General features: G+C 44.2%; 3 protein-coding genes across 3 annotated transcripts in view; 1 reads left to right on the top strand and 2 right to left on the bottom strand.

The window, feature by feature from the left end:
- Positions 1–3030, top strand: part of LOC311128851 (cyclic AMP-dependent transcription factor ATF-2-like) — a gene marked incomplete at both ends in the record, with an annotated part of 36942 nt that extends 33912 nt beyond the window's left edge. The window contains one exon of the mRNA XM_084161071.1: positions 2792–3030. Within this exon, the coding sequence (XP_084017197.1) occupies positions 2792–3030 (239 nt within the window). The remainder of the gene's footprint in view (positions 1–2791) is intronic.
- Positions 3031–9148: 6118 nt separating this feature from the next.
- On the bottom strand, positions 9149–11409 carry gdf3 (growth differentiation factor 3; the record flags this gene model as incomplete). Its single annotated transcript, XM_084160968.1, has 2 exons — positions 9149–10011; positions 11133–11409. The coding sequence occupies 2 exons, from the start codon at positions 11407–11409 to the stop codon at positions 9149–9151; spliced, it is 1140 nt and encodes a 379-aa protein (XP_084017094.1).
- Positions 11410–16869: 5460 nt separating this feature from the next.
- LOC311130072 (trafficking protein particle complex subunit 10-like) overlaps positions 16870–24397 on the bottom strand; it is a 34645-nt gene continuing 27117 nt past the window's right edge. Inside the window, exons 17-23 of the mRNA XM_084162726.1 lie at positions 23727–23956; positions 23408–23508; positions 20936–21062; positions 20639–20803; positions 18540–18723; positions 18151–18345; positions 16870–17953 (exon numbers count right to left, since the gene is read on the bottom strand). Of these exons, the coding sequence (XP_084018852.1) occupies positions 17706–17953; positions 18151–18345; positions 18540–18723; positions 20639–20803; positions 20936–21062; positions 23408–23508; positions 23727–23956 (1250 nt within the window). The 3' untranslated portion in view covers positions 16870–17705. The remainder of the gene's footprint in view (positions 17954–18150; positions 18346–18539; positions 18724–20638; positions 20804–20935; positions 21063–23407; positions 23509–23726; positions 23957–24397) is intronic.

Raw genomic sequence — 24397 nt, 5'->3', positions numbered from 1 at the left:
TCATAATGTTTTTAAATGTGGTTTACCTTCACCATTATGGAAGCCTACATGCAGAGGAAAGGCATCGAAAAGATACACATTAAAGCTCCAAGCTTTACGTTTTTATTCTTTTAATGATGCCTTTTTTGAAATGTGCAAATCTGTGCATCGTGTCTGCCATATGCAGCCTCTTCATTTCAATTCGCTGTTGTCGGTAGAACGGGCTGCTGGGATGCAATGGTTGACTCGCTTTGCCCAGCAGTGGCTGTTCCTCAGGTGCTTGTTTTAAAACGTAATGGCTGCCAGGTTTCACCCAGTCACTCCGGCACTTCATTAAGAACAGGCTAATACTTTTTCATTTCCACCATTTCAGCCCCATTTGCCTCTCCGTATTTTAGAATCTAGATTTTTGTCAGTTCAGCTTTGAGCTCATACCTCACCATCTCTCTTAAATATGCAGAACGTGTACACAGAGCCACGTCTCAGCAGTGCTCAGGAGTCTGCCGCTGACGTGTGTTGACAACGATTGCCTCCAAAAAATGAGTCCATTATAGCTGAGAGGAGAGCTTGACTAGACCGTGGAGCTTTCTCAATGAGAGGTGCCGCAGCCACGAGGTCCACTGTTCATTATACATTCCTGTTGTTAACCATAGCTGACACGCCTCATGCTTATTATGAGACTAATGGATGAATGGCTCCCAGGCTGTATTGACCTGTCACAGACAGGGATCATTTGGTTGTCTGGATTGTTTTGATTACGATTTGCAGATGAGTTGGGTCATCTTTCTCAGGTATATAGAATTTCCCCCCAGCTTCTTAGACCTCTGTGAAGGATGATCACTTGCACCCCGTTGATACAGTGGAGAAAATACAGCCTAGACTCATTCTGTTACTTTACGGAAGCATTCTATTTTTGAAAGGTGAGGTTAAGGTAGATGACATCAGCCTGTACATACTATACTATGCTGTCAATACTGTGACAACAAAAGGCAGCTTGCTCCATCTGTCTGGTAACATGTTTCATTATCCAGGCCCAGGCTCCCAGTATCCTCCATCTCTGTCTGGTAACATGTTTCATTATCCATCCCCAGGCTCCCAGTATCCTCCATCTCTGGTAACATGTTTCATTATCCATCCCCAGGCTCCCAGTATCCTCCATCTCTGGTAACATGTTTCATTATCCATCCCCAGGCTCCCAGTATCCTCCATCTCTGGTAACATGTTTCATTATCCAGCCCCAGGCTCTCAGTATCTTCCATCTCTGGTAATATGTTTCATTATCCATCCCCAGGCTCCCAGTATCCTCCATCTCTGGTAACATGTTTCATTATCCATCCCCAGGCTCTCAGTATCTTCCATCTCTGGTAATATGTTTCATTATCCATCCCCAGGCTCCCAGTATCCTCCATCTCTGTCTGGTAACATGTTTCATTATCCATCCCCAGGCTCTCAGTATCCTCCATCTCTGGTAACATGTTTCATTATCCATCCCCAGGCTCCCAGTATCCTCCATCTCTGTCTGGTAACATGTTTCATTATCCATCCCCAGGCTCCCAGTATCCTCCATCTCTGTCTGGTAACATGTTTCATTATCCAGGCCCAGGCTCCCAGTATCCTCCATCTCTGTCTGGTAACATGTTTCATTATCCATCCCCAGGCTCCCAGTATCCTCCATCTCTGTCTGGTAACATGTTTCATTATCCATCCCCAGGCTCCCAGTATCCTCCATCTCTGTCTGGTAACATGTTTCATTATCCATCCCCAGGCTCCCAGTATCCTCCATCTCTGGTAACATGTTTCATTATCCATCCCCAGGCTCCCAGTATCCTCCATCTCTGGTAACATGTTTCATTATCCAGCCCCAGGCTCCCAGTATCCTCCATCTCTGGTAACATGTTTCATTATCCAGGCCCAGGCTCCCAGTATCCTCCATCTCTGTCTGGTAACATGTTTCATTATCCATCCCCAGGCTCCCAGTATCCTCCATCTCTGGTAACATGTTTCATTATCCAGGCCCAGGCTCTCAGTATCCTCCATCTCTGTCTGGTAACATGTTTCATTATCCAGCCCCAGGCTCAGGCTCACAGCTACAGCAGGTGGGAGGAAATTACCATACAAACATACAAGGCCATGCTTCGTCTTGGCACACCAAACTGTCCATCTGCTTCTGTTAGAAACCACACAGAGCTGTCCATCTGCTTCTGCTAAAAGCCACATCAGAAATTAAGAGAAAGAAAGGCTGCTTAGGGGAACCAGTAAAGCTGCGTATGCCGCTCCTGTGCTTAATGCCATTAGGAGTAATAATACACAATGGAATATGGAACAAAAAGACCAGGCTGATTTACTCTGGGATCAGCCTTATGATTTACTCTGGGATCAACCTAATGATTTACTCTGGGATCAACCTTAGGATTTACTCTGGGATCAACCTTAGGATTTACTCTGGGATCAACCTTAGGATTTACTCTGGGATCAACCTTAGGATTTACTCTGGGTCAGCCTTAGGATTTACTCTGGGATCAACCTTAGGATTTACTCTGGGATCAGCCTTTCTGGTAGTTGACTGGTAAACTTTTAAAGTGTCCTGTAATATACCCTGTATTTGCAACCCTACTCCTGATCCTGTTTTGGAATATCAGCATAGTGTTGTGAATATAGACTATGCATTTTGATGAATTGAGTGTTGTACTTTAACAAGCACTATTGCTGCAGTAGATGTACTGAATAAAACATGTGATGATCAAACCACAATAACCATAATAGGCTTTTTGAGACACACTGTGGCTCAGTGTGCGCGTGTGTGTGTTTGCAGCGTCTGAGAAGGAGGATAGCTGTGAGGAGATGTCAGTCCCGGACAGCCTTCAGAGCGAGGTCATCCAGCACAGCTCCGTCAGCACATCCAACGGAGTCAGCTCCTCCTCCACGACCCCTGCTGCCTCCGCCCCTGCTTCGGCCCACGTCCCAACCACAGCAGACCAGAGCACGGAGGAAGGTCAGCCCCAGGGGGGTGGTTCCCTGTTCACCGCCCAGACTCAGCCCTCGGGAAGCTGATCACCGCCACCGCACCACAGGCAGTGGCCCACCCTCACTGGGGAAAGGAACTCTCACTCAGCTTCACTTTGGACTATACTGTCTCTGTCCACTGTTTCCTTTCTGTTTCTTTTGACTTTTAAAGTTTAAACTATGAATTTTTAATGGTGAGCGAGCGTTGCGCCTTTTCCTGTCTTTTTATTTTGTTGAAATTCAATGTTCCTGAAAAACTCAACACGATATTTTGAAATGCAATATTCCTGAAAAACACAACACGATAGTTTGAAATGCAATATTCCTGAAAAACACAACACGATAGTTTGAAATGCAATGTTCCTGAAAACACAACACAATAGTTTGAAATGCAATGTTCTTGACAACACAACACGATAGTTTGAAATGCAATGTTCCTGAAAACAACACGATAGTTTGAAATGCAATGTTCCTGAAAACACAACACAATAGTTTGAAATGCAATGTTCCTGAAAAACACAACACGATAGTTTGAAATGCAATGTTCCTGAAAAACACAACACGATAGTTTGAAATGCAATGTTCCTGAAAAACACAACACGATAGTTTGAAATGCAATGTTCCTGAAAAACACAACACGATAGTTTGAAATGCAATGTTCCTGAAAACACAACACGATAGTTTGAAATGCAATGTTCCTGAAAAACACAACACGATAGTTTGAAATGCAATGTTCCTGAAAAACACAACACGATAGTTTGAAATGCAATGTTCCTGAAAAACACAACACGATAGTTTGAAATGCAATGTTCCTGAAAAACACAACACGATAGTTTGAAATGCAATGTTCCTGAAAAACACAACACGATAGTTTGAAATACAATGTTCCTGAAAAACACAACACGATAGTTTGAAATGCAATGTTCCTGAAAACAACACGATAGTTTCAAATGCAATATTCCTGAAAACAACACAATAATTTGTATGAAATTGACAAATATAACAGAGAAGACAGTACATTAGAAAATGGAACTGATTGTCTTATTCCCACTCTTGTATGTGTTTTATTTATTGACTGTGTACACGTCCTTTTTGTTTTGGACCTCTGTGAGCTATGGAGTTCTAATGATTGAATCAGTGCATTGTCAATGAGACTTTACCAAAGTGTGTTGTGGCTCACTTGGAAAGTATTTGTTTTTAATGTCCTTTTATGAGTATCTTTATCTATCTGTATCTCATGAAGAGACATAAGAAACCGTCACTTTTATTGTTTTTTTGCTTCATAACGAAAGATTAGGGTTCACCTTTGTAGTGTTTGACTGTTCACATGAGAAGTACTGGCAGCTTTTAGAGGTAGATTTTAAATACCTGTCTCATTACAAAACTTCAATGGTTCAATTAGATTTTAACTGACAACCTTTTTGTGAGTAGTTTGGCTGCATCTGGCTGTAGCATAATGTGGTTTGAATGATTCCTCCACGTGTAAAATAGTCTTCTTCGGGGGGAGCTTGGGTAGAATTCTGTGTGTATTCTTTTACCAACATTCCATCTGTAGTCTGATTGTTCCATGAAGCAGTGATTGTACGAATGCGGTACATTTTACATGACACAAACATGTTGATGTTGACTTAACCATGTGCCATTAATGTTAATTATCACACAGGGAGTTCCCATGTACGTAATTGCTTGGTATAGAGATATCATGCTTCTGAATAATGTTTCTGCTTACTAAGTGACTGTCTATTGCTTTCATGTTTGACCCTGAACACTCTTGAGGAAATATTACTCAAATATTACAGTTACTCCTTAAGATAAGAATATGACACTTTTAGGAAACATTATAAATAACATTATTACTGATACACTCGGGCTCCCGAGTGGCGCAGCGGTCTAAGGCACTGCATCTCAGTGCTCGAGGCGTCACTACAGACCCCCCCTGGTTCGATTCCAGGCTGTATCACAACCCGGCCGTGATTGGGAGTCCCATAGGGCGGCGCACCATTGGCCCAGCGTCGTCCGTCGTTGGCCGGTGTAGGCCATCACTGTAAAGAAGAATTGGTTCTTAACTGACTTGCCTAGTTAAATAAAGGTTAAATAAAAATAAATTGGGATCTTTCCAGATGTCATGACATTTTTTGATAGAATAGTTTTAATATTTTATTAGAGTCCTAATAAGGACTTAATTTTTTATCAATGAAAGAGGAACCTTTATTGGCCTGCAACCTAAAACTAAGGCTCTGTATGTCTTTATGTAGTACAGTACCTTTAAAAACATTGAACGTGTGAATAGAATCACTTACTGCCGCGCCAGAAACCTAATGAGGAATCCAGGATGTATGTTTTTTAAGTTGAGCTAATACTGCTTTTAAGCATAGTGACAAATTAGAAAAATTATTGTAGGTTGCAAATGTCACCATTATTTTTGAATCAAATTGTATTTTCTCTGTATTGGCTTACTACTGTGTAGTTTGATGAGACACTACTGCGTCGTTTTATTCAGATTTTTATCATTTATCGGACGCTGGAGAGACTTACAGTAGTGAGTGCATCCATTTATCATATTTTTTATTTATTTTTTGTACTGGTCCCCCATGGGAATCGAACCCACAACCATGGCGTTGTGGGCACTATGCCCAGATATAATCTATTCCTCTTTATTGAACTTGTTTTGTACTGTCACTATTGTGTGCTCTCTGTGTGATTAAATAATTATCTGAGAGAATTAAACTGATATTAAATTATGTCTCAGTCTAAGAAGTAACATTGAACATGTTTCACCTTGAGTTGTAAAGGTTTGTCCATTGTTTTACCTCTGCTTAAGTACTTAAAGGGTGTGTGATATTGTGTTGGCAGTAAACTTGTAACTTGTGAAAGCCAAGTAAAGTATTATAAATGAATAAGATGTAATAAATATTTTAATATCTCTTTAAATCCATTTTTGCCTCCTAGGTTTTTCTGTATTGATGACATAGAACCAGTTTGGAGTGCAGACTAGATGATTTCTTCTTTCTGACTCAAAAGTGTTCTTTCTTTTGACCATATCACCATTTCATTATTTGCTTGTTTATTGTAAGGTGGAAGGACAGGAGTTGAGAACAAAGATCTAACATCTGAAGGAAGGCAAGCCCCTGCTCCACCACCAGGAGGTGTACCGGCACAAGGAGTGATTGAGGAGGGGTGACCCGGTAGCAGGTCTACAGTCAGCCATTGGAGGTGTGACAGGCAGAGATGTCAAGCAGGGAACCATTGAATTATCTGTATACAACCAGTTGGAGTGCAGACTATATAGTTGCTTTCTTTGGACCATATCAACATTTCATAATTTGCTCCTTTAGTGTAAGTAACTGCTGGCTGACAGTAGTCTGTGTAAGTTTGTTGTGTTGCATTCTGCCACCTGGTGGATATTTGGGTAATTACGTTTACTATGGGTCAGTGAATACAGAAAAACCTGCAACAAACCCCCTCAAAACATACAGTGAAATATATGTTTCAGTGACACATATAACAGATAATACAATTGTTTTTGAACCATCCAAATCACATACAGTATGTAATAAACGTATAATATGATAATGAAGGGTAATTGCAACCCAAGTATGGTAACATGTAGATAATAATAATATGCCATTTAGCAGACGCTTTTATCCAAAGCGACTTACATTCATGTGCGCATACATTTTTTACGTATGGGTGGTCCCGGGGATCGAACCCACTATCCTGGCGTTACAAGCGCCGTGCTCTACCAGCTGAGCTACAGATTGTTTAGTGTGCAGGTCTATGGCTTCAACCTCATCCAGCTGATAGGTGCCAGTTTGGGAACTGTTTGAATCCCAGAGCTGCCATCAGACATTGGTATCCCAGCACAGGAGTAGCCACAAGGATCCGACTCTCGTTCATTTCTCTCGAGTCGGGAACGGTGCTGTGCTGGAATGTGGACAGCCGGTGCCTGGCAAGGTATATGGCTAGGAAAATGTCGTTGTACTCCTAATCATCCTGAAATGATGAAAGGTGAATCGAGAAGATTGAAATACTGCTCGTTTTTAATTAAACTGTCATTTTTGTCAGCATGCTAGGCTAGCTAATGCTAAAGCAACCCATTGGATTCAACAACAATTCCGGTAGCTACTCACCCCAACGCTAGGCGTCGCATTTTCATGGAATACAATGGGCTGCTATAGCATTAGCTAGCCTAGCATGCTGGCGAAAACGGACTACACTTTCCACACATACAAAATAGGGTGTTGAGGGCCGTAGGTCATTTGACGTTGATGAACCAACAATCTAGCTCTTGTATCAAACTTGGTCACACATTACTGTTTTGTCAAAGCTATTCGCTGCTCTGGCACCCCAATGATAGAACAAGCTCCCCCACGACGCCAGGACAGCGGAGACCACCTTCTGGAGACACTTGAAACCCTACCTCTTTAAGAAATACCTGGAATAGTATAAAGTCATCCTTCGCCCCCCCCCCAAAAACAAAAGTGGTTGTCCCAATTTGTAAGTCGCTCTGGATAAGAGCGTCTGCTAAATGATGTAAATGTCTGTCGGCTTTCTCCATTCAATGACAGCAGAGCTGGAGGTGACCGTCCTGTGCTAATATGTTGATGACCACCTGATTGTACTGTGTGTGCATGCATCGTTGACGGTGATGTCCTTAGCAGGGGAAGATTTGGCTGGAGTTGAGCTTTACACTGGTATTGATGCGATGGGTTTTGTTTCCAATATTCCAACTGCTGATTGCTTTGGGTATTGCTGTGACTGAAACGTTGTGTGTATTTTTGATGATCACGACAAGAGTAGCAGTCTGGTTCTCCCCTCTGCCTGTATTTCCTCCCTGTTGACAATGTTTAGCTCTGACAGCCATGTCTTGCTTTGGAACTGACATGGGGGAGTGCATCACTGCACATGCTGTCAGGGCTCTGGATCAATGCACTGCTTATTGACATATTAGTCATTTAGCAGACGCTCTTATCCAGAGCGACTTACAGTTAGTGAGTGCATACATTATTATTATTTTTCATACTGGCCCCCCGTGGGAATCAAACCCACAACCCTGGCGTTGCAAACGCCATGCTCTACCAACTGAGCTACATCCCCTGCCGGCCATTCCCTCCCCTACCCTGGACGACGCTGGGCCAATTGTGCGCCGCCCCATGGGTGCTTATGGCATCCAAGTAGTGCCCTCTCAGGGTTTCAGGTTTGGAGCACCTCACAGAAACACTGAGACGTCCGTTTCTGCTCGTCTCATCTTTTTAGGCAAAATATCCTGCAGTTGCAGTCCCATGGGTTCTCATCCAAGTTGAAATATGACAGCCGAAGGCTACTTTCCAGTGCCCTTGGACTAAAGTGGGAGAGTGTTGCGGTTCAGTTTCAGAACCCTTAGATGTGTTGAACCCAAAAAAGCAGAATCATTGATCGAGGAGACCAAATTGTCACTGAAGTCAATTTCCCTGATGCGAGTACAGAGACTGAAAGCATGCTTCCTGATTTTCAAGATAAGATTTCCATTCAGCCTAAAATCCAAAATGCTAGATAGAGTAAAGAGCCACATTTTAAAACATGTTTACTGCAGTGTTACAGAGAGGACAGGGATTGCTTTCAGTATGCACAGTGGCCAGAGGATGGCAGTGTAATTCAAAATCTGTGACAGAGGGATAACCTGACTTACTCTACAAATGTGGGATCTTAATTTGAGCAATCTTGCTACAGCAGGAAAATAATCATGCAGCAACAAGACATTTGAATTATAATTAATGGAAAAATAATTGTAGGGGTTGATACATTTTTCGTTAGCAAATCAAGTCTTACATTTTAAAGTGGAAATTACAAACTTTAGAAGCCTTTTTAAACCTTAACTACACTGCAAGTTTGCATTTCCTGCTAAAATTCTCAGCAAATAAGGGTGTCAAATTAAGATCCTACATCTGTATATGATAGAGGTAGGGCTCTTCTATAAAGTCAATTTAAAATCGGAACTTTCGGTTTAAGGTGTTTCCTGTGCAAACTGAGAAGAGACCATCTGTCTGAATAATCACAAGAGACTCAATGATTATAAGGGTTTTATTATGGGTCAAAAATCAAAATAAAAGCCATGCACGAAAAAAGGACAATTGAAACTTTTCTAAAATCCACTCTACCAACCAATCCTTTTCACACTAAATGTATTTCATCTGCAGCCACACTCATCCACCACCATGTCCTGGTAGTGACGTAGGACTACGTTGTCGTTGTTGTCGTAGTAGAGCATGGAGACCGGTGACAGGCGGATGGGTACGCAGCAGGGCTGGGGTGTGCCGCGGGGGTCCAGGGAGTGCACCAGTGTCTGCAGGATGGCGTGGTTGGTGCCGTTCAGGCTCTCGCTCAGTGGGAACGGGCACTCTCCGTGGCAGTAGTTGGCCAGGTAGCCCTGCGGAGCGATGATCCAGTCCTGCCAGCCCACATCCTTGAAGTCGATGTAGAGGCGGCGGGGCTTACACACGTTGCTGGGAGTCACCGGGAGGTAGACGGCGCTCCTCTTCTGCCGAGAGCGGCACTGGAGCGGGTTCAGGGATACAGCCACCAGTGAGGCATGGAAATCTGGGAGGGTTACGGTCGGCCCAAACGGGACGGCGTTCGCCAGGTTCTGGGCCATGAAGATGTCCGTGGTCAGGGTGTGGACTGGATGTGGCTGCAGCTCCAGCACCAGTCCGTAGTTATGACCCGGTTTACGCCAGTTCTCTGCCAGCGCCGTGAGGTCCAGGGTGAGGGATCCGGGCTCTGGTTCCAGCTGCACCGACTGGGACAGCACCAGCCTGCGGTTGGCCTCGTGGCTCGCTCCCCTCAGGGTCGCACGCAGCACCTTGTACAGGGATACGCTGAGCGCCTGTGGGCCCAGGACGAACCTTGGTGTGCGGAACATGTCCCACTGAAACTTGATTTCCAGCTGCGCCAGAGAGAGCTGCTCCACAGGCTGCAGGACGGACATGTTGAAGAACAGATGTTTCTCCACACAGCCGTGGCAGCTGCCGCTCCAGCCTGACACCAGTCTACCTGAAGAGGACAGACAAAAAAAAAAAGACATTAAGTTCACACTCTAGAAGTAGGACCTACGTTTCATTTTACAACTTAATTTGCATTGTGAGTCAGTAGCCTATAGGCAATAAACAGACCAAATGTTCTGACTTTGTCCACCTCGTTTCTCTTTCATTGGTAAATTTTGGCCCCAAAACAGGAAGTGAATGAACTCCAGATGCAATTGTTTTGAAAAAAAAAAACAGTACCTCTTAAATATAAAAAATATTTTTAAAAAATGGATTGTGTATGCCTATGTAGCTCAATAATTACTCTTAAACTGTAATTCTGATAATATTTTAAAACCAGATATTCCTCCGTCATCCACTGATCGTACATTTTTTACATTTTACATTTTAGTCATTTAGCAGACGCTCTTATCCAGAGCGACTTACAGTTAGTGAATACATTTTTTTAAATTATACTGGCCCCCCATGGGAATCGAACCCACAACCCTGGCGTTGCAAACGCCATGCTCTATCAACTGAGCTACATCCCTGCCAGCCATTCCCTCCCCTACCCTGGACGACACTGGGCCAATTGTGCGCCGCCCATGAGTCTCCCGGTCGCGGCCGGCTGCGACAGAGCCTGGATTCGAACCAGGATCTCTAGTGGCACAGTTAGCACTGCGATGCAGTGCCTTAGACCACTGCGCCACTCAGGAGCTCGTAAAGGGGCAATCTGCATTTCCAACAATAACAAAGTGTATACCCGCCACCTTTTAGGTAAACAGCTGAGGGATGTGGCTTTGGAAATGTAGCCTAACCACTCAAATTCATACAGACCTACGGATGCAATGAAGGCCCATCCAAGATATCAAAATGATAGCCTGAAAACATGGTTAAAAACTACAGTGGTTTACAACAGAAACATTTTGGCAAACAGAGTAAGACTAGCTTATGTTTTGGTGGAGTACAACCGTTTAACTAAACTCATGGGCTTTATTTATAAGTTATATTCTTCAAGAATCAATGAGTAGCCTTAATATCGTTCATTTAAAAAAATGGAAGTAGTAATCGCAGATTGACCCTTTTAACCACACAGAACGAAGTCCTATGGGGGAGATGCACGATGGAAGGAGAGCCAGAAATAAAGCTCACCTTGGTCCTGCACAAATCGAACAATGTTCCCGCGAACTCCATACTCGGATACCATGCACGGGTCGCTTTCGTGGGTGTCGTTGTCCCGGGTGCTGGTACTTTTGAACATCCTCCACAACACGGAGGGAACGCGGCGGTGTGCTGACGGCTTCGGCCGAGCGGAGAGGCCCAACGAATTTAAAAACAAGCGCTCCTGAGTCTTCAAATCTTCTCCATTTCCTAAAGCAGACGCACTAATGGATAAAATAGCAAAGGCTAAAATAACCAAAGTCTCCATTCTTTGCGTTTGACCTGGACCTAGGCTTTACTACAAACGAACTAGCCTACACTACCGCGTGTTATACTTTTCTTTCTCGTTCTGTCCCACATTTGCTTGTGAATTTAAAAGTCCCTGCGTGACGGGTGTGTGATTGATCGTCGGCGCTGATTGATTGGCAGATTAGCGTGCTTCCCGGATGGTTTCTACCGACACCTAGGTGCGAGACTGCATAGACAAGCTATGCTAATGAGGAACTAGCTCAAAGATAAAGAGCATTTCATTAAAATCTACAAAAGTTACCTTCAAGTTAGCCTGCCTCAATTATTCCCGCTTTTCTTGAGTTTCTATCACTATGACAGAGAGTGAAAATATTTTTTTTTTCTTCTGCTGTCTCTATCCAAATTAATCTCTGAGGATCTTGACACGAACTGTCTCCAGATGTGATGTTGCATATTTCTAGGGACACTAGGTCTGTTTCTTGCCACTGATGGGTGCCTGCTCTTTGGGCTTCTAGGCCAGGTTTACCAAATTGGGTGCAGGGATCCAATGGCAATCATTCAGATATGATTTCCTGCATCAGTTAACAAGACCATGGCAATGGCTGCCTCCTCTGGGCCAGAGACAAACTGGTCGTAGACCAAACAAACCACTTCTTATCAACAGTGATGTGAGTTATTTAACTCCCTACAGATTTGTGAAATATTATCAACAGTGAGTGATATGTTATCTCCAGCAGGGCCATAGCTGTATATGAGTCATTTTTATTAAAAATAAAATAAAATATATATTAGGGACTCAGTCTGGGTCTCAAATTACTGTTCAGAGTTAGAATAGTAGAATGCACAAGGTGCAATTTCAAAACTTGGTTGTGCTTCAGCAGTTTTACTCTTGATATACGTCACTCAATTAGCCCATGTCAGTAAAACATTTTTAGATTGGTAAATGAGTCTAGTTAGTCTAGCCGGCTATCTAAACTTAAGTAGTACTTTAAAGTATTTTTACTTAAAGTCTTTACACCACTGATACCTACAATACAAAGTGTTTAATACCACTATACAACAATATAACACTGAACACAAATATAAATGCAACATGTAAAGTGTTGGTCCCATGTTTCATGAGCTGAAGTAAAATATCTCCGAAATTTTCCATATGCACAAAAAGCTTATTTCTCTCACATTTTGTGCACAAAATTGAGTGATGAGTGGTGCATGGTGGTACAGTGAGGGAAAAAAGTATTTGATCCCCTGCTGATTTTGTACGTTTGCCCACTGACAAAGAAATGATCAGTCTATAATTTTAATGGTAGGTTTATTTGAACAGTGAGAGACAGAATAACAACAAAAAAATCAAAAGAAACGCATGTAAAAAATGTTATGAATTGATTAGCATTTTAATGAGGGAAATAAGTATTTGACCCCCTCTCAATCAGAAAGATATCTGGCTCCCAGGTGTCTTTTATAAAGGTAACGAGCTGAGATTAGGAGCACACTCTTAAAGGTAGTGCTCCTAATTTCAGCTTGTTACCTGTATAAAAGACACCTGTCTACAGAAGCAATCAATCAATCAGATTCCAAACTCTCCACCATGGCCAAGACCAAAGAGCTCTCCAAGGATGTCAGGGACAAGATTGTAGACCTACACAAGGCTGGAATGGGCTACAAGACCATCGCCAAGCAGCTTGGTGAGAAGGTGACAACAGTTGGTGCGATTATTCACAAATGGAAGAAACACAAAATAACTGTCAATCTCCCTCGGCCTGGGGCTCCATGCAAGATCTCACCTCGTGGAGTTGCAATGATCATGAGAGCGTTGAGGAATCAGCCCAGAACTACACAGGAGCATCTTGTCAATGATCTCAAGGCAGCTGGGACCATAGTCACCAAGAAAACAATTGGTAACACACTACGCCGTGAAGGACTGAAATCCTGCAGCGCCCGCAAGGTCCCCCTGCTCAAGAAAGCACATATACAGGCCCGTCTGAAGTTTGCCAATGAACATCTGAATGATTCAGAGAAGAACTGGGTGAAAGTGTTGTGGTCAGATGAGACCAAAATGGAGCTCTTTGGCATCAACTCAACTCGCCGTGTTTGGAGGAGGAGGAATGCTGCCTATGACCCCAAGAACACCATCCCCAGGTCTGGGAGGAGATCCCTCAGGAGACCATCCGCCACCTCATCAGGAGCATGCCCAGGCGTTGTAGGGAGGTCATACAGGCACGTGGAGGCCACACACACTACCGAGCCTAATTTTGACTTGTTTTAAGGACATTACATCAAAGTTGGATCAGCCTGTAGTGTGGTTTTCCACTTTAATTTTGAGGGTGACTCCAAATCCAGACCTCCATGGGTTGATACATTTGATTTCCATTGATCATTTGTGTAATTTTGTTGTCAGCACATTCAACTATGTAAAGAAAAATGTATTTAATAACATTATTTAATTCATTCAGATCTAGGATGTGTTGTTTAAGTGTTCCCTTTATTTTTTTGAGCAGTGTATATACAGTGGGGAGAACAAGTATTTGATACACTGCCGATTTTGCAGGTTTTCCTACTTACAAAGCATGTAGAGGTCTGTAATTTTTATCATAGGTACACTTCAACTGTGAGAGACGGAATCTAAAACTATAATCCAGAAAATCACATTGTATGATTTTTAAGTAATTAATTTGCATTTTATTGCATGACATAAGTATTTGATACATCAGAAAAGCAGAACTTAATATTTGGTACAGAAACCTTTGTTTGCAATTACAGAGATCATACGTTTCCTGTAGGTCTTGACCAGGTTTGCACACACTGCAGCAGGGATTTTGGCCCACTCCTCCATACAGACCTTCTCGAGATCCTTCAGGTTTCGGGGCTGTCGCTGGGCAATACGGACTTTCAGCTCCCTCCAAAGATTTTCTATTGGGTTCAGGTCTGAAGACTGGCTAGGCCACTCCAGGACCTTGAGATGCTTCTTACGGAGCCACTCCTTAGTTGCCCTGGCTGTGTGTTTCGGGTCATTGTCATGCTGGAAGACCCAGCCACGACCCATCTTCAATGCTCTTACTGAGGGAAGGAGGTTGTTGGCCAAGATCTCGCGATACATGGCCCCATCCATCCTCCCCTCAATACGGTGCAGTCGTCCTGTCCCCTTTGCAGAAAAGCATCCCCAAAGAATGATGTTTCCACCTCCATGCTTCACAGTTGGGATGGTGTTCTTGGGGTTGTACTCATCCTTCTTCTTCCTCCAAACACGGCGAGTGGAGTTTAGACCAAAAAGCTCTATTTTTGTCTCATCAGACCACATGACCTTCTCCCATTCCTCCTCTGGATCATCCAGATGGTCATTGGCAAACTTCAGACGGGCCTGGACATGCGCTGGCTTGAGCAGGGGGACCTTGCGTGCGCTGCAGGATTTTAATCCATGACGGCATAGTGTGTAACTAATGATTTTCTTTGAGACTGTGGTCCCAGCTCTCTTCAGGTCATTGACCAGGTCCTGCCGTGTAGTTCTAGGCTGATCCCTCACCTTCCTCATGATCATTGATGCCCCACGAGGTGAGATCTTGCATGGAGCCCCAGACCGAGGGTGATTGACCGTCATCTTGAACTTCTTCCATTTTCTAATAATTGCGCCAACAGTTGTTGCCTTCTCACCAAGCTGCTTGCCTATTGTCCTGTAGCCCATCCCAGCCTTGTGCAGGTCTACAATTTTATCCCTGATGTCCTTATACATCTCTCTGGTCTTGGCCATTGTGGAGAGGTTGGAGTCTGTTTGATTGAGTGTGTGGACAGGTGTCTTTTATACAGGTAACGAGTTCAAACAGGTGCAGTTAATACAGGTAATGAGTGGAGAACAGGAGGACTTCTTAAAGAAAAACTAACAGGTCTGTGAGAGCCGGAATTCTTACTGGTTGGTAGGTGATCAAATACTTATGACATGCAATAAAATGCAAATTAATTACTGAAAAATCATACATTGTGATTTTCTGGATTTTTGTTTTAGATTCACAGTTGAAGTGTACCTATGATAAAAATTACAGACCTCTACATGCTTTGTAAGTAGGAAAACCTGCAAAATCGGCAGTGTATCAAATACTTGTTCTCCCCACTGTATATATATATATATATATATATATATATATAAACATGGGGGATTGGAAGTGATGCAGACAATTACATTGATGGAAGTTACAATCTATCTGCAATATTAAGCTGATCTACAACAACAACAAAAAAAATATATATAAAAAAGACTTGAAGATGGCTGTCTAGCAATGATCAACAACCAACTTGACAGATCTTGAAGAGTTTTAAAAAGAATAATGTGCAAATATTGTAAATTCCAGGTGTGCAAAGCTCTCAGAGACTTACCCAGAAATACTCACAGCTGTAATCGCTGCCAAAGGTGATTCTAACGTGTATAGACTAAGGGGGTTGAATACTTATGTAAATGTCATATTTATGTATTTCATTTTCAATAAAAGGTGACATTCTATAATGTCGCCTCATATGAAAATGTTGATCTCAAATCCAAAATGTTGGAGTAAAGAGACACATTTTAAAACATGCTTACTGCAGTGAAACAGAGAGGACAGGGATTGATTTCAGTGTGTGCAGTGGCCAGAGGATGGCAATGTTATTCAAAATATGTGACTGAGGGATAACCTGACTTAACAAACGTAGGAATCTTAATTTGAGCCAGTTTGCTACAGCAGGAAAATAATCATGAAGCAACAAGACATTTGAATTATGTGGATTATAATTAATGGACTTTTTTTTTGTAGGGGTTGATAAATTTTCCGTTAGGGCAAATTCTGACATTTTAAAGTGGAAATTACAAACTTTAGAATCCTTTTTAAACCTTGAATACACTACAAAATTCTCAGCAATGAAAGAGTAATCAAATGAAGATCCTACATCTGTATATGACAGAGAAGTAAGTCTCTTCTATTAAGTTAATTTAAAATCTGAACTTTCGGTTTAAGGTGAAAAGTGTGCCTGTGCCAAACTGAGAAGAGACCATCTGTCTGAATAATACCAAAGCCAACCATTTACCATCCAACCAACAACCCACTCCATCTTTTATTGTTTAGTGTTGTAGAGATCTGCTGAGAAAAGACATGGAGTCCATCTTTTATTGTTTAGTGTTGTAGAGACCTTCTGAGAAAAGACATGGAGTCCATCTTTTATTGTTTCGTGTTGTAGAGATCTGCTGAGAAACGACATGGAGTCCATCTTTTATTGTTTAGTGTTGTAGAGACCTTCTGAGAAAAGACATGGAGTCCATCTTTTATTGTTTAGTGTTGTAGAGATCTGCTGAGGAACGACATGGAGTCCATCTTTTATTGTTTAGTGTTGTAGAGATCTGCTGAGGAACGACATGGAGTCCATCTTTTATTGTTTAGTGTTGTAGAGACCTTCTGAGAAACGACATGGAGTCCATCTTTTATTTTTTAGTGTTGTAGAGACCTTCTGAGAAACGACATGGAGTCCATCTTTTATTGTTTAGTGTTGTAGAGATCTGCTGAGAAACTACAGGGAATCCATATTTTCACTATCACATTTATCTACAGTGGCCAGATGAGGGCAGTATAACTACATAACAATATGTACAGTGGCCAGATGAAGGCAGTATAACTACATAACAATATGTACAGTGGCCAGATGAAGGCAGTATAACTACATAACAATATGTACAGTGGCCAGATGAAGGCTGTATAACTACAATGTGGGAGATGGACTGTGGGTTTTTGGTGAGAATGGTGAAAGGCGAGAAGGAAACAGGAATGTGTACATAGCTGGGACATACAACAGTTTCTGGGACACACAATTTCTATCAGTCTGTGAGCATACACAGTCACACACGGGTTACTATACTCGGGGCTTTGCTGCATTTTAGTTTTAATACAGAAGTTTGAGGGAGGGCGACATTGCCTTGGCTAAGACCTCAGTATCTCAACAGGGTTTGGCAAAGTGTGTCCTCTCCCTTTTCTGAGACACAGTAGCCAGACATAGATCTTATTCACTGAGCCAAAACACAGTGTGAAGAGGAGGGTGAGGGAGGAAGGAAAGCCTATGTCAAGACATCAGCAGGTTGTGGTGTGCCTAGTTCATCAATCTCTACTGATGTGACTGTGTCCACTCCAGGCTCGGGGCTAGTCCAGCTAGCAGAGCCCACAGTCAGAGTCCATAGTCTGGTCTTAGAACAGCTACTTTGGGTCCCAACCAACCCTGGAGCTCCAGAACAGCGGTGCCCCACAGAGGTCTGGGCCAAGAGGTGGTGGTGGTGACGGTAGTCGGGGTTGACCAACCACCAGGGGGTCACGTAGCATTGATCTCCAGAACGTGGTCATCCGTAGAGGGCAGCACCAGGACCTGGCATCCCTGGCTGTGGTTGAAGACCTGTCCCCGGCTGAAGGGCTCCAGGCGAGGCATGGGGAGACCCCTGGGCTGCTGCTCCCCGCTGCCCACAGAGTGGACACTTCCCCGGCTACGGATGCTAGCCGTGTCCCCCTGGTCGTCCAGAGGCCGGTCCAGCAGGGAGAGGGTGTCGTTCTCTACACAGCCGTCTGTGGACAGAAGGGTAAAGGGGGAGTTAACACCTGACACAATGCATAAAAATAAAAATAAATACATACATTCATGTCAATGGTATATCTGCATGAATATTGAAGTCACATGCACACGTCAAGTTAGGACTTAACCCTGTGAGAGCCAAGCCTCAGTGAGAGGAGGAGAGAGCCTGAAGGACGGAGGTAGGACTCACCTGTATCAGGTTGGCTGGCGGAGTTAGCACTGGGAGGCAGGTACTTAAACACCTTGATGTCAGGGAATGGCAGGTGGCCAGCGAACAGGGGCATCAACTCAACCTGTACCCTGTGGTTGGCATTAGCATCCGCTGGCATGGACACCAGTCCTGAGCTTCTCCCACACACCACCCAGCTACCGCCGCTGTCTGCCACTGGAGGACAATAGAGACGCATTTAATGTGCACACCTCTCACTCTCTCACTCTCTCACTCTCTCACTCTCACACTCTCACACTCTCACACTCTCACACTCTCACACTCTCACACTCTCACACTCTCACACTCTCACACACGACTATAATCCACCACTTGAAGTAAACCCACTTTATGGATTTATGCACACTTACCTTCATACATGAGCTTGGAGGAGCAGACCTCATCGGTCTCTCCATCATTCTCATCATCATCATCATCATCATCATCAGGTTCAGCCAGTCGTGTGATGGACATCTCCAGCCCACAGAGGGAGCCAGAGTGACAGTGTTTTTCACCAGCCGCAGGCGTGATCTCAGCCCTCACGCTGTACAGCGTCTGCAACACAACACACCAGGGTTGGGGTCCATTTGGCAACGCAACACACCAGGGTTGGGGTCCATTTGGAAACAACACACCAGGGTTGGGGTCCATTTGGAAACACAACACACCAGGGTTGGGGTCCATTTGGAAACAACACACCAGGGTTGGGGTCCATTTGGAAACAACACACCAGGGTTGGGGTCCATTTGGAAACAACACACCAGGGTTGGGGTCCATTTGGAAACAACACACCAGGGTTGGGGTCCATTTGGAAACACAACACACCAGGGTTGGGGTCCATTTGGAAACACAACACACCAGGGTTGGGGTCCATTTGGAAACACAACACACCAGGGTTGGGGTCCATTTGGAAACAACACACCAGGGTTGGGGTCCATTTGGAAACAACACACCAGGGTTGGGGTCCATTTGGAAACACAACACACCAGGGTTGGGTCCATTTGGAAACACAACACACCAGGGTTGGGGTCCATTTGGAAACACAACACACCAGGGTTGGGGTCCATTTGGAAACACAACACACCAGGGTTGGGGTCCATTTGGAAACACAACACACCAGGGTTGGGGTCCATTTGGAAACAACACACCAGGGTTGGGGTCCATTTGGAAACACAACACACCAGGGTTGGGGTCCATTTGGAAACAACACACCAGGGTTGGGGTCCATTTGGAATTGAAGGCAGTCAATTCAGCAACTGATTTGAATTTAAAATAAAAATAAAATGGAACAACTTTTGAAATAAATATCTTCTACTTTTCAGTTTACTAAGAAGTGATTGAAAATAGATGCCCTATTATTGAATAGGAGTTCCGGTTTACTTTCTGAATTGACTGACTTTAATTCCAATTTACCCCAACTCTGCAGAACACAGATATAGAGTAGAACACAGTAGAGTAGAACACAGATGTAGAGTAGAACACAGATGTAGAGTAGAACACAGTAGAGTAGAACACAGATGTAGAGTAGAACACAGTAGAGTAGAACACAGATGTAGAGTAGAACACAGTAGAGTAGAACACAGATATAGAGTAGAACACAGTAGAGTAGAACACAGATGTAGAGTAGAACACAGTAGAGTAGAACACAGATGTAGAGTAGAACACAGTAGAGTAGAACACAGATGTAGAGTAGAACACAGATGTAGAGTAGAACACAGATGTAGAGTAGAACACAGATGTAGAGTAGAACACAGTAGAGTAGAACACAGATGTAGAGTAGAACACAGTAGAGTAGAACACAGTAGAGTAGAACACAGATATAGAGTAGAACACAGTAGAGTAGAACACAGTAGAGTAGAACACAGATATAGAGTAGAACACAGTAGAGTAGAACACAGTAGAGTAGAACACAGTAGAGTACAACACAGATATAGAGTAGAACACAGTAATAATAACTCATTAGATTGAGTGGCTTGTATCAGAGTATTAAAGGCCGTAGCCATTTTTATCGCACTATCAAGTCATTTCTTGGTAACAATAAAGATGGTAAAAAAGAAACAAAAATAACTGTTTAGCAAAAAGCTAAAGCAATAATTTTGCTCTGTCTGGGAGTGGTCTGAATGAGGGGCCTAATTGGATGAGCCTAATGGGAGGGATATGTAACCTGAAAACGAGCTGTTATTGGCAGAGAAACTCTGTTATTGGTCTATAACTTATACCGCCTGTTTCCAGGCAAGCCAAAACTACACCCATGCAAACCTGCTGATTAGTAGGTCCTGTGTAGATTGTATTTTCAATCAGAAATGATCATGAAATAACACTGATGAAAATGTTTCACACTTTTACAGTGTTAGTTTCATCAGCTGTTGTACAATACGATACAAAAACACAGGTAAAATATAAATTTTGACTACACTGGGCCTTTAAGCTGATAGGATCAGGTAGGTACCAGGTACATTAGGCTACTCACTGTCACTCTCTCCAGTTGAAACTCGTAGTGGTAGGGTTTGAAGGCTGAGACTTCCTCAGAAGCGGCAGAGAAGCTGGCAGAGAACACACACTGTAGACAGAGTGCCATGTCTTCCTTCCACCTCACATCCCATAGGCAGTACACACTCTGCTGACTGCACACCAACTAGAGAGAGAGAACCACGTGACAAAAGTCAAGATCTTTAAATCTGTGATAAAAATAGGGCTATTGGAATATTGCTGATATTGAGCCTTGTCCGAGCTTATGGCTCTTATGATGGTTCATTGTTAAAGTTACCTGTTGTGCTTTAGTGTTGAGAGACTGCAGCTCCAGAGAGGACTCCTGATGTTTCTCCGTTAGCCTCTGGTCCATCAGGTGAAAGTTCATATCTGACACGTTCTGCAGACACACCTGGATGTACTTCCTGTGGGTCAAGTCAAGGGGTAAGAGGTCAAAAGGTCAGGTCCTTTCAGATCTACAAACAGAAAACCAGCAGTACTCTGGACCTCGTAGGGTAAGATTTGAATACCCCTGGGCTAGGTGTTGTTTTTGTCCCCGGGTTTACCTGTCCCCTGCTGATAGTAGTGAGGGTTTACCTGTCCCCTGCAGAGAGTAGTGAGGGTTTACCTGTCCCCTGCAGAGAGTAGTGAGGGTTTACCTGTCCCCTGCAGAGAGTAGTGAGGGTTTACCTGTCCCCTGCTGATAGTAGTGAGGGTTTACCTGTCCCCTGCTGATAGTAGTGAGGGTTTACCTGTCCCCTGCTGATAGTAGTGAGGGTTTACCTGTCCCCTGCTGATAGTAGTGAGGGTTTACCTGTTCTCTGCTGATAGTAGTGAGGGTTTACCTGTCCCCTGCTGATAGTAGTGAGGGTTTACCTGTCCCCTGCAGAGAGTAGTGAGGGTTTCACCTGTCCCCTGCTGATAGTAGTGAGGGTTTACCTGTTCTCTGCTGATAGTAGTGAGGGTTTACCTGTCCCCTGCTGATAGTAGTGAGGGTTTACCTGTCCCCTGCTGAGAGTAGTGAGGGTTTACCTGTCCCCTGCTGATAGTAGTGAGGGTTTACCTGTCCCCTGCAGAGAGTAGTGAGGGTTTACCTGTCCCCTGCAGAGAGTAGTGAGGGTTTACCTGTCCCCTGCTGATAGTAGTGAGGGTTTACCTGTCCCCTGCTGATAGTAGTGAGGGTTTACCTGTTCTCTGCTGATAGTAGTGAGGGTTTACCTGTCCCCTGCTGATAGTAGTGAGGGTTTACCTGTCCCCTGCAGAGAGTAGTGAGGGTTTACCTGTCCCCTGCTGATAGTAGTGAGGGTTTACCTGTTCTCTGCTGATAGTAGTGAGGGTTTACCTGTCCCCTGCTGATAGTAGTGAGGGTTTACCTGTCCCCTGCTGATAGTAGTGAGGGTTTACCTGTCCCCTGCTGATAGTAGTGAGGGTTTACCTGTCCCCTGCAGAGAGTAGTGAGGGTTTACCTGTTCCCTGCTGACAGTAGTGAGGGTTTACCTGTTCTCTGCTGATAGTAGTGAGGGTTTACCTGTCCCCTGCTGATAGTAGTGAGGGTTTACCTGTCCCCTGCTGAGAGTAGTGAGGGTTTACCTGTCCCCTGCAGAGAGTAGTGAGGGTTTACCTGTTCTCTGCTGATAGTAGTGAGGGTTTACCTGTCCCCTGCAGAGAGTAGTGAGGGTTTACCTGTCCCCTGCAGAGAGTGGTGAGGGTTTACCTGTCCCCTGCTGATAGTAGTGAGGGTTTACCTGTCCCCTGCAGAGAGTAGTGAGGGTTTACCTGTCCCCTGCAGAGAGTAGTGAGGGTTTACCTGTCCCCTGCAGAGAGTAGTGAGGGTTTACCTGTCCCCTGCAGAGAGTAGTGAGGGTTTACCTGTCCCCTGCTGATAGTAGTGAGGGTTTACCTGTCCCCTGCTGATAGTAGTGAGGGTTTACCTGTTCTCTGCTGATAGTAGTGAGGGTTTACCTGTCCCCTGCTGATAGTAGTGAGGGTTTACCTGTCCCCTGCAGAGAGTAGTGAGGGTTTACCTGTCCCCTGCTGATAGTAGTGAGGGTTTACCTGTTCTCTGCTGATAGTAGTGAGGGTTTACCTGTCCCCTGCTGATAGTAGTGAGGGTTTACCTGTCCCCTGCTGAGAGTAGTGAGGGTTTACCTGTCCCCTGCAGAGAGTAGTGAGGGTTTACCTGTCCCCTGCAGAGAGTAGTGAGGGTTTACCTGTCCCCTGCTGATAGTAGTGAGGGTTTACCTGTCCCCTGCTGATAGTAGTGAGGGTTTACCTGTTCTCTGCTGATAGTAGTGAGGGTTTACCTGTCCCCTGCTGATAGTAGTGAGGGTTTACCTGTCCCCTGCAGAGAGTAGTGAGGGTTTACCTGTCCCCTGCTGATAGTAGTGAGGGTTTACCTGTTCTCTGCTGATAGTAGTGAGGGTTTACCTGTCCCCTGCAGATAGTAGTGAGGGTTTACCTGTCCCCTGCTGAGAGTAGTGAGGGTTTACCTGTCCCCTGCAGAGAGTAGTGAGGGTTTACCTGTTCTCTGCAGAGAGTAGTGAGGGTTTACCTGTTCCCTGCTGACAGTAGTGAGGGTTTACCTGTTCCCTGCAGAGAGTAGTGAGGGTTTACCTGTCCCCTGCAGAGAGTAGTGAGGGTTTACCTGTCCCCTGCTGACAGTAGTGAGTGCTTGGCCTTAAAGGGGATGTAGAAGGTGAGTGCTTACCTGTCCCCTGCTGATAGTAGTGAGTGCTTGGCCTTAAAGGGGATGTAGAAGGTGAGTGCTTACTTGTCCCCTGCTGATAGTAGTGAGTGCTTGGCCTTAAAGGGGATGTAGAAGGTGAGGGATATAGTAGTGGAGTAAATGGACCAGGGACAGTCTATGGAGATCTGTGGACAGAGAACAGACAGAGACAATGACTGAAGATGTTACTTCTCTCCATTCAAAATAAGCCATTCAATTCTTTATAAATTAAAGAAAAATAATATTTGATTGACAATGCATAACAAATCCTGAAAGGCATTGAAAGCACTATCTACATTATTTATTTCTGCATTACTATCAACAAGATAATGTATTGTCTGAAACATAGCTCTGTCCTCAGTACCCTCTGGTTGATGGCGGTCATGTGGTTATCGGGGTGGCTGTAGCTCCGGGGCCGGTGGCGTATCTCCCCGTTTGTGAGTCTCTGGTTCCCGGGCCGGTCCGGGCCGGAAGGGATAACACACAGCACCTCCAGCTGGAACTCCAGGGTGTGATAGGGAGGGGTGGGAGGTAGAGAGATACTGGTCACCTTCTCAGACGACTGGACGGACAGAACACTCTCACCCACACGCTCTGCAGAGGGGAGGGGGAGGAAGAGGAAGAGAGATACTCGGTGAGGGATGAGGAAGGATGATTGGTGTGGAACTAAATAGAGAAGCAAGACATGGAAGAGGCAGGAAACTATAGTTAGGGTCAGGAGGTCAACGTAGGGTGCTTTCACATACCCTCTGTATGATCCGGATCCTGGAGCATTTAGTGCCCTGATCCGAGATATAAAGCATGTGTGAAACGCAAACGAACCCTGGCTGAAACGAGTGGCAGGTATTGTGACGCGGCGGCGCAAGTCGCGTGTAACTTTTCGTTCATTGTAAACAAACATCATTCTACATCATGTAGAATATGCGTCTCGCAAATCGCATCCTGAAACTGTTATTTTCAGGGCTTGTGGAAGCAAAACGTATTTTGTAGAATTCTAGAATTTTTTTGGTAGAAACGCTCCAAGATACCGAACCA

This window comes from Coregonus lavaretus, assembly GCF_964263955.1.
Source record: "Coregonus lavaretus genome assembly, chromosome: 5".
NCBI lineage: Eukaryota > Metazoa > Chordata > Actinopteri > Salmoniformes > Salmonidae > Coregonus > Coregonus lavaretus.
This window is presented reverse-complemented; position numbering and strand designations above follow the sequence as displayed.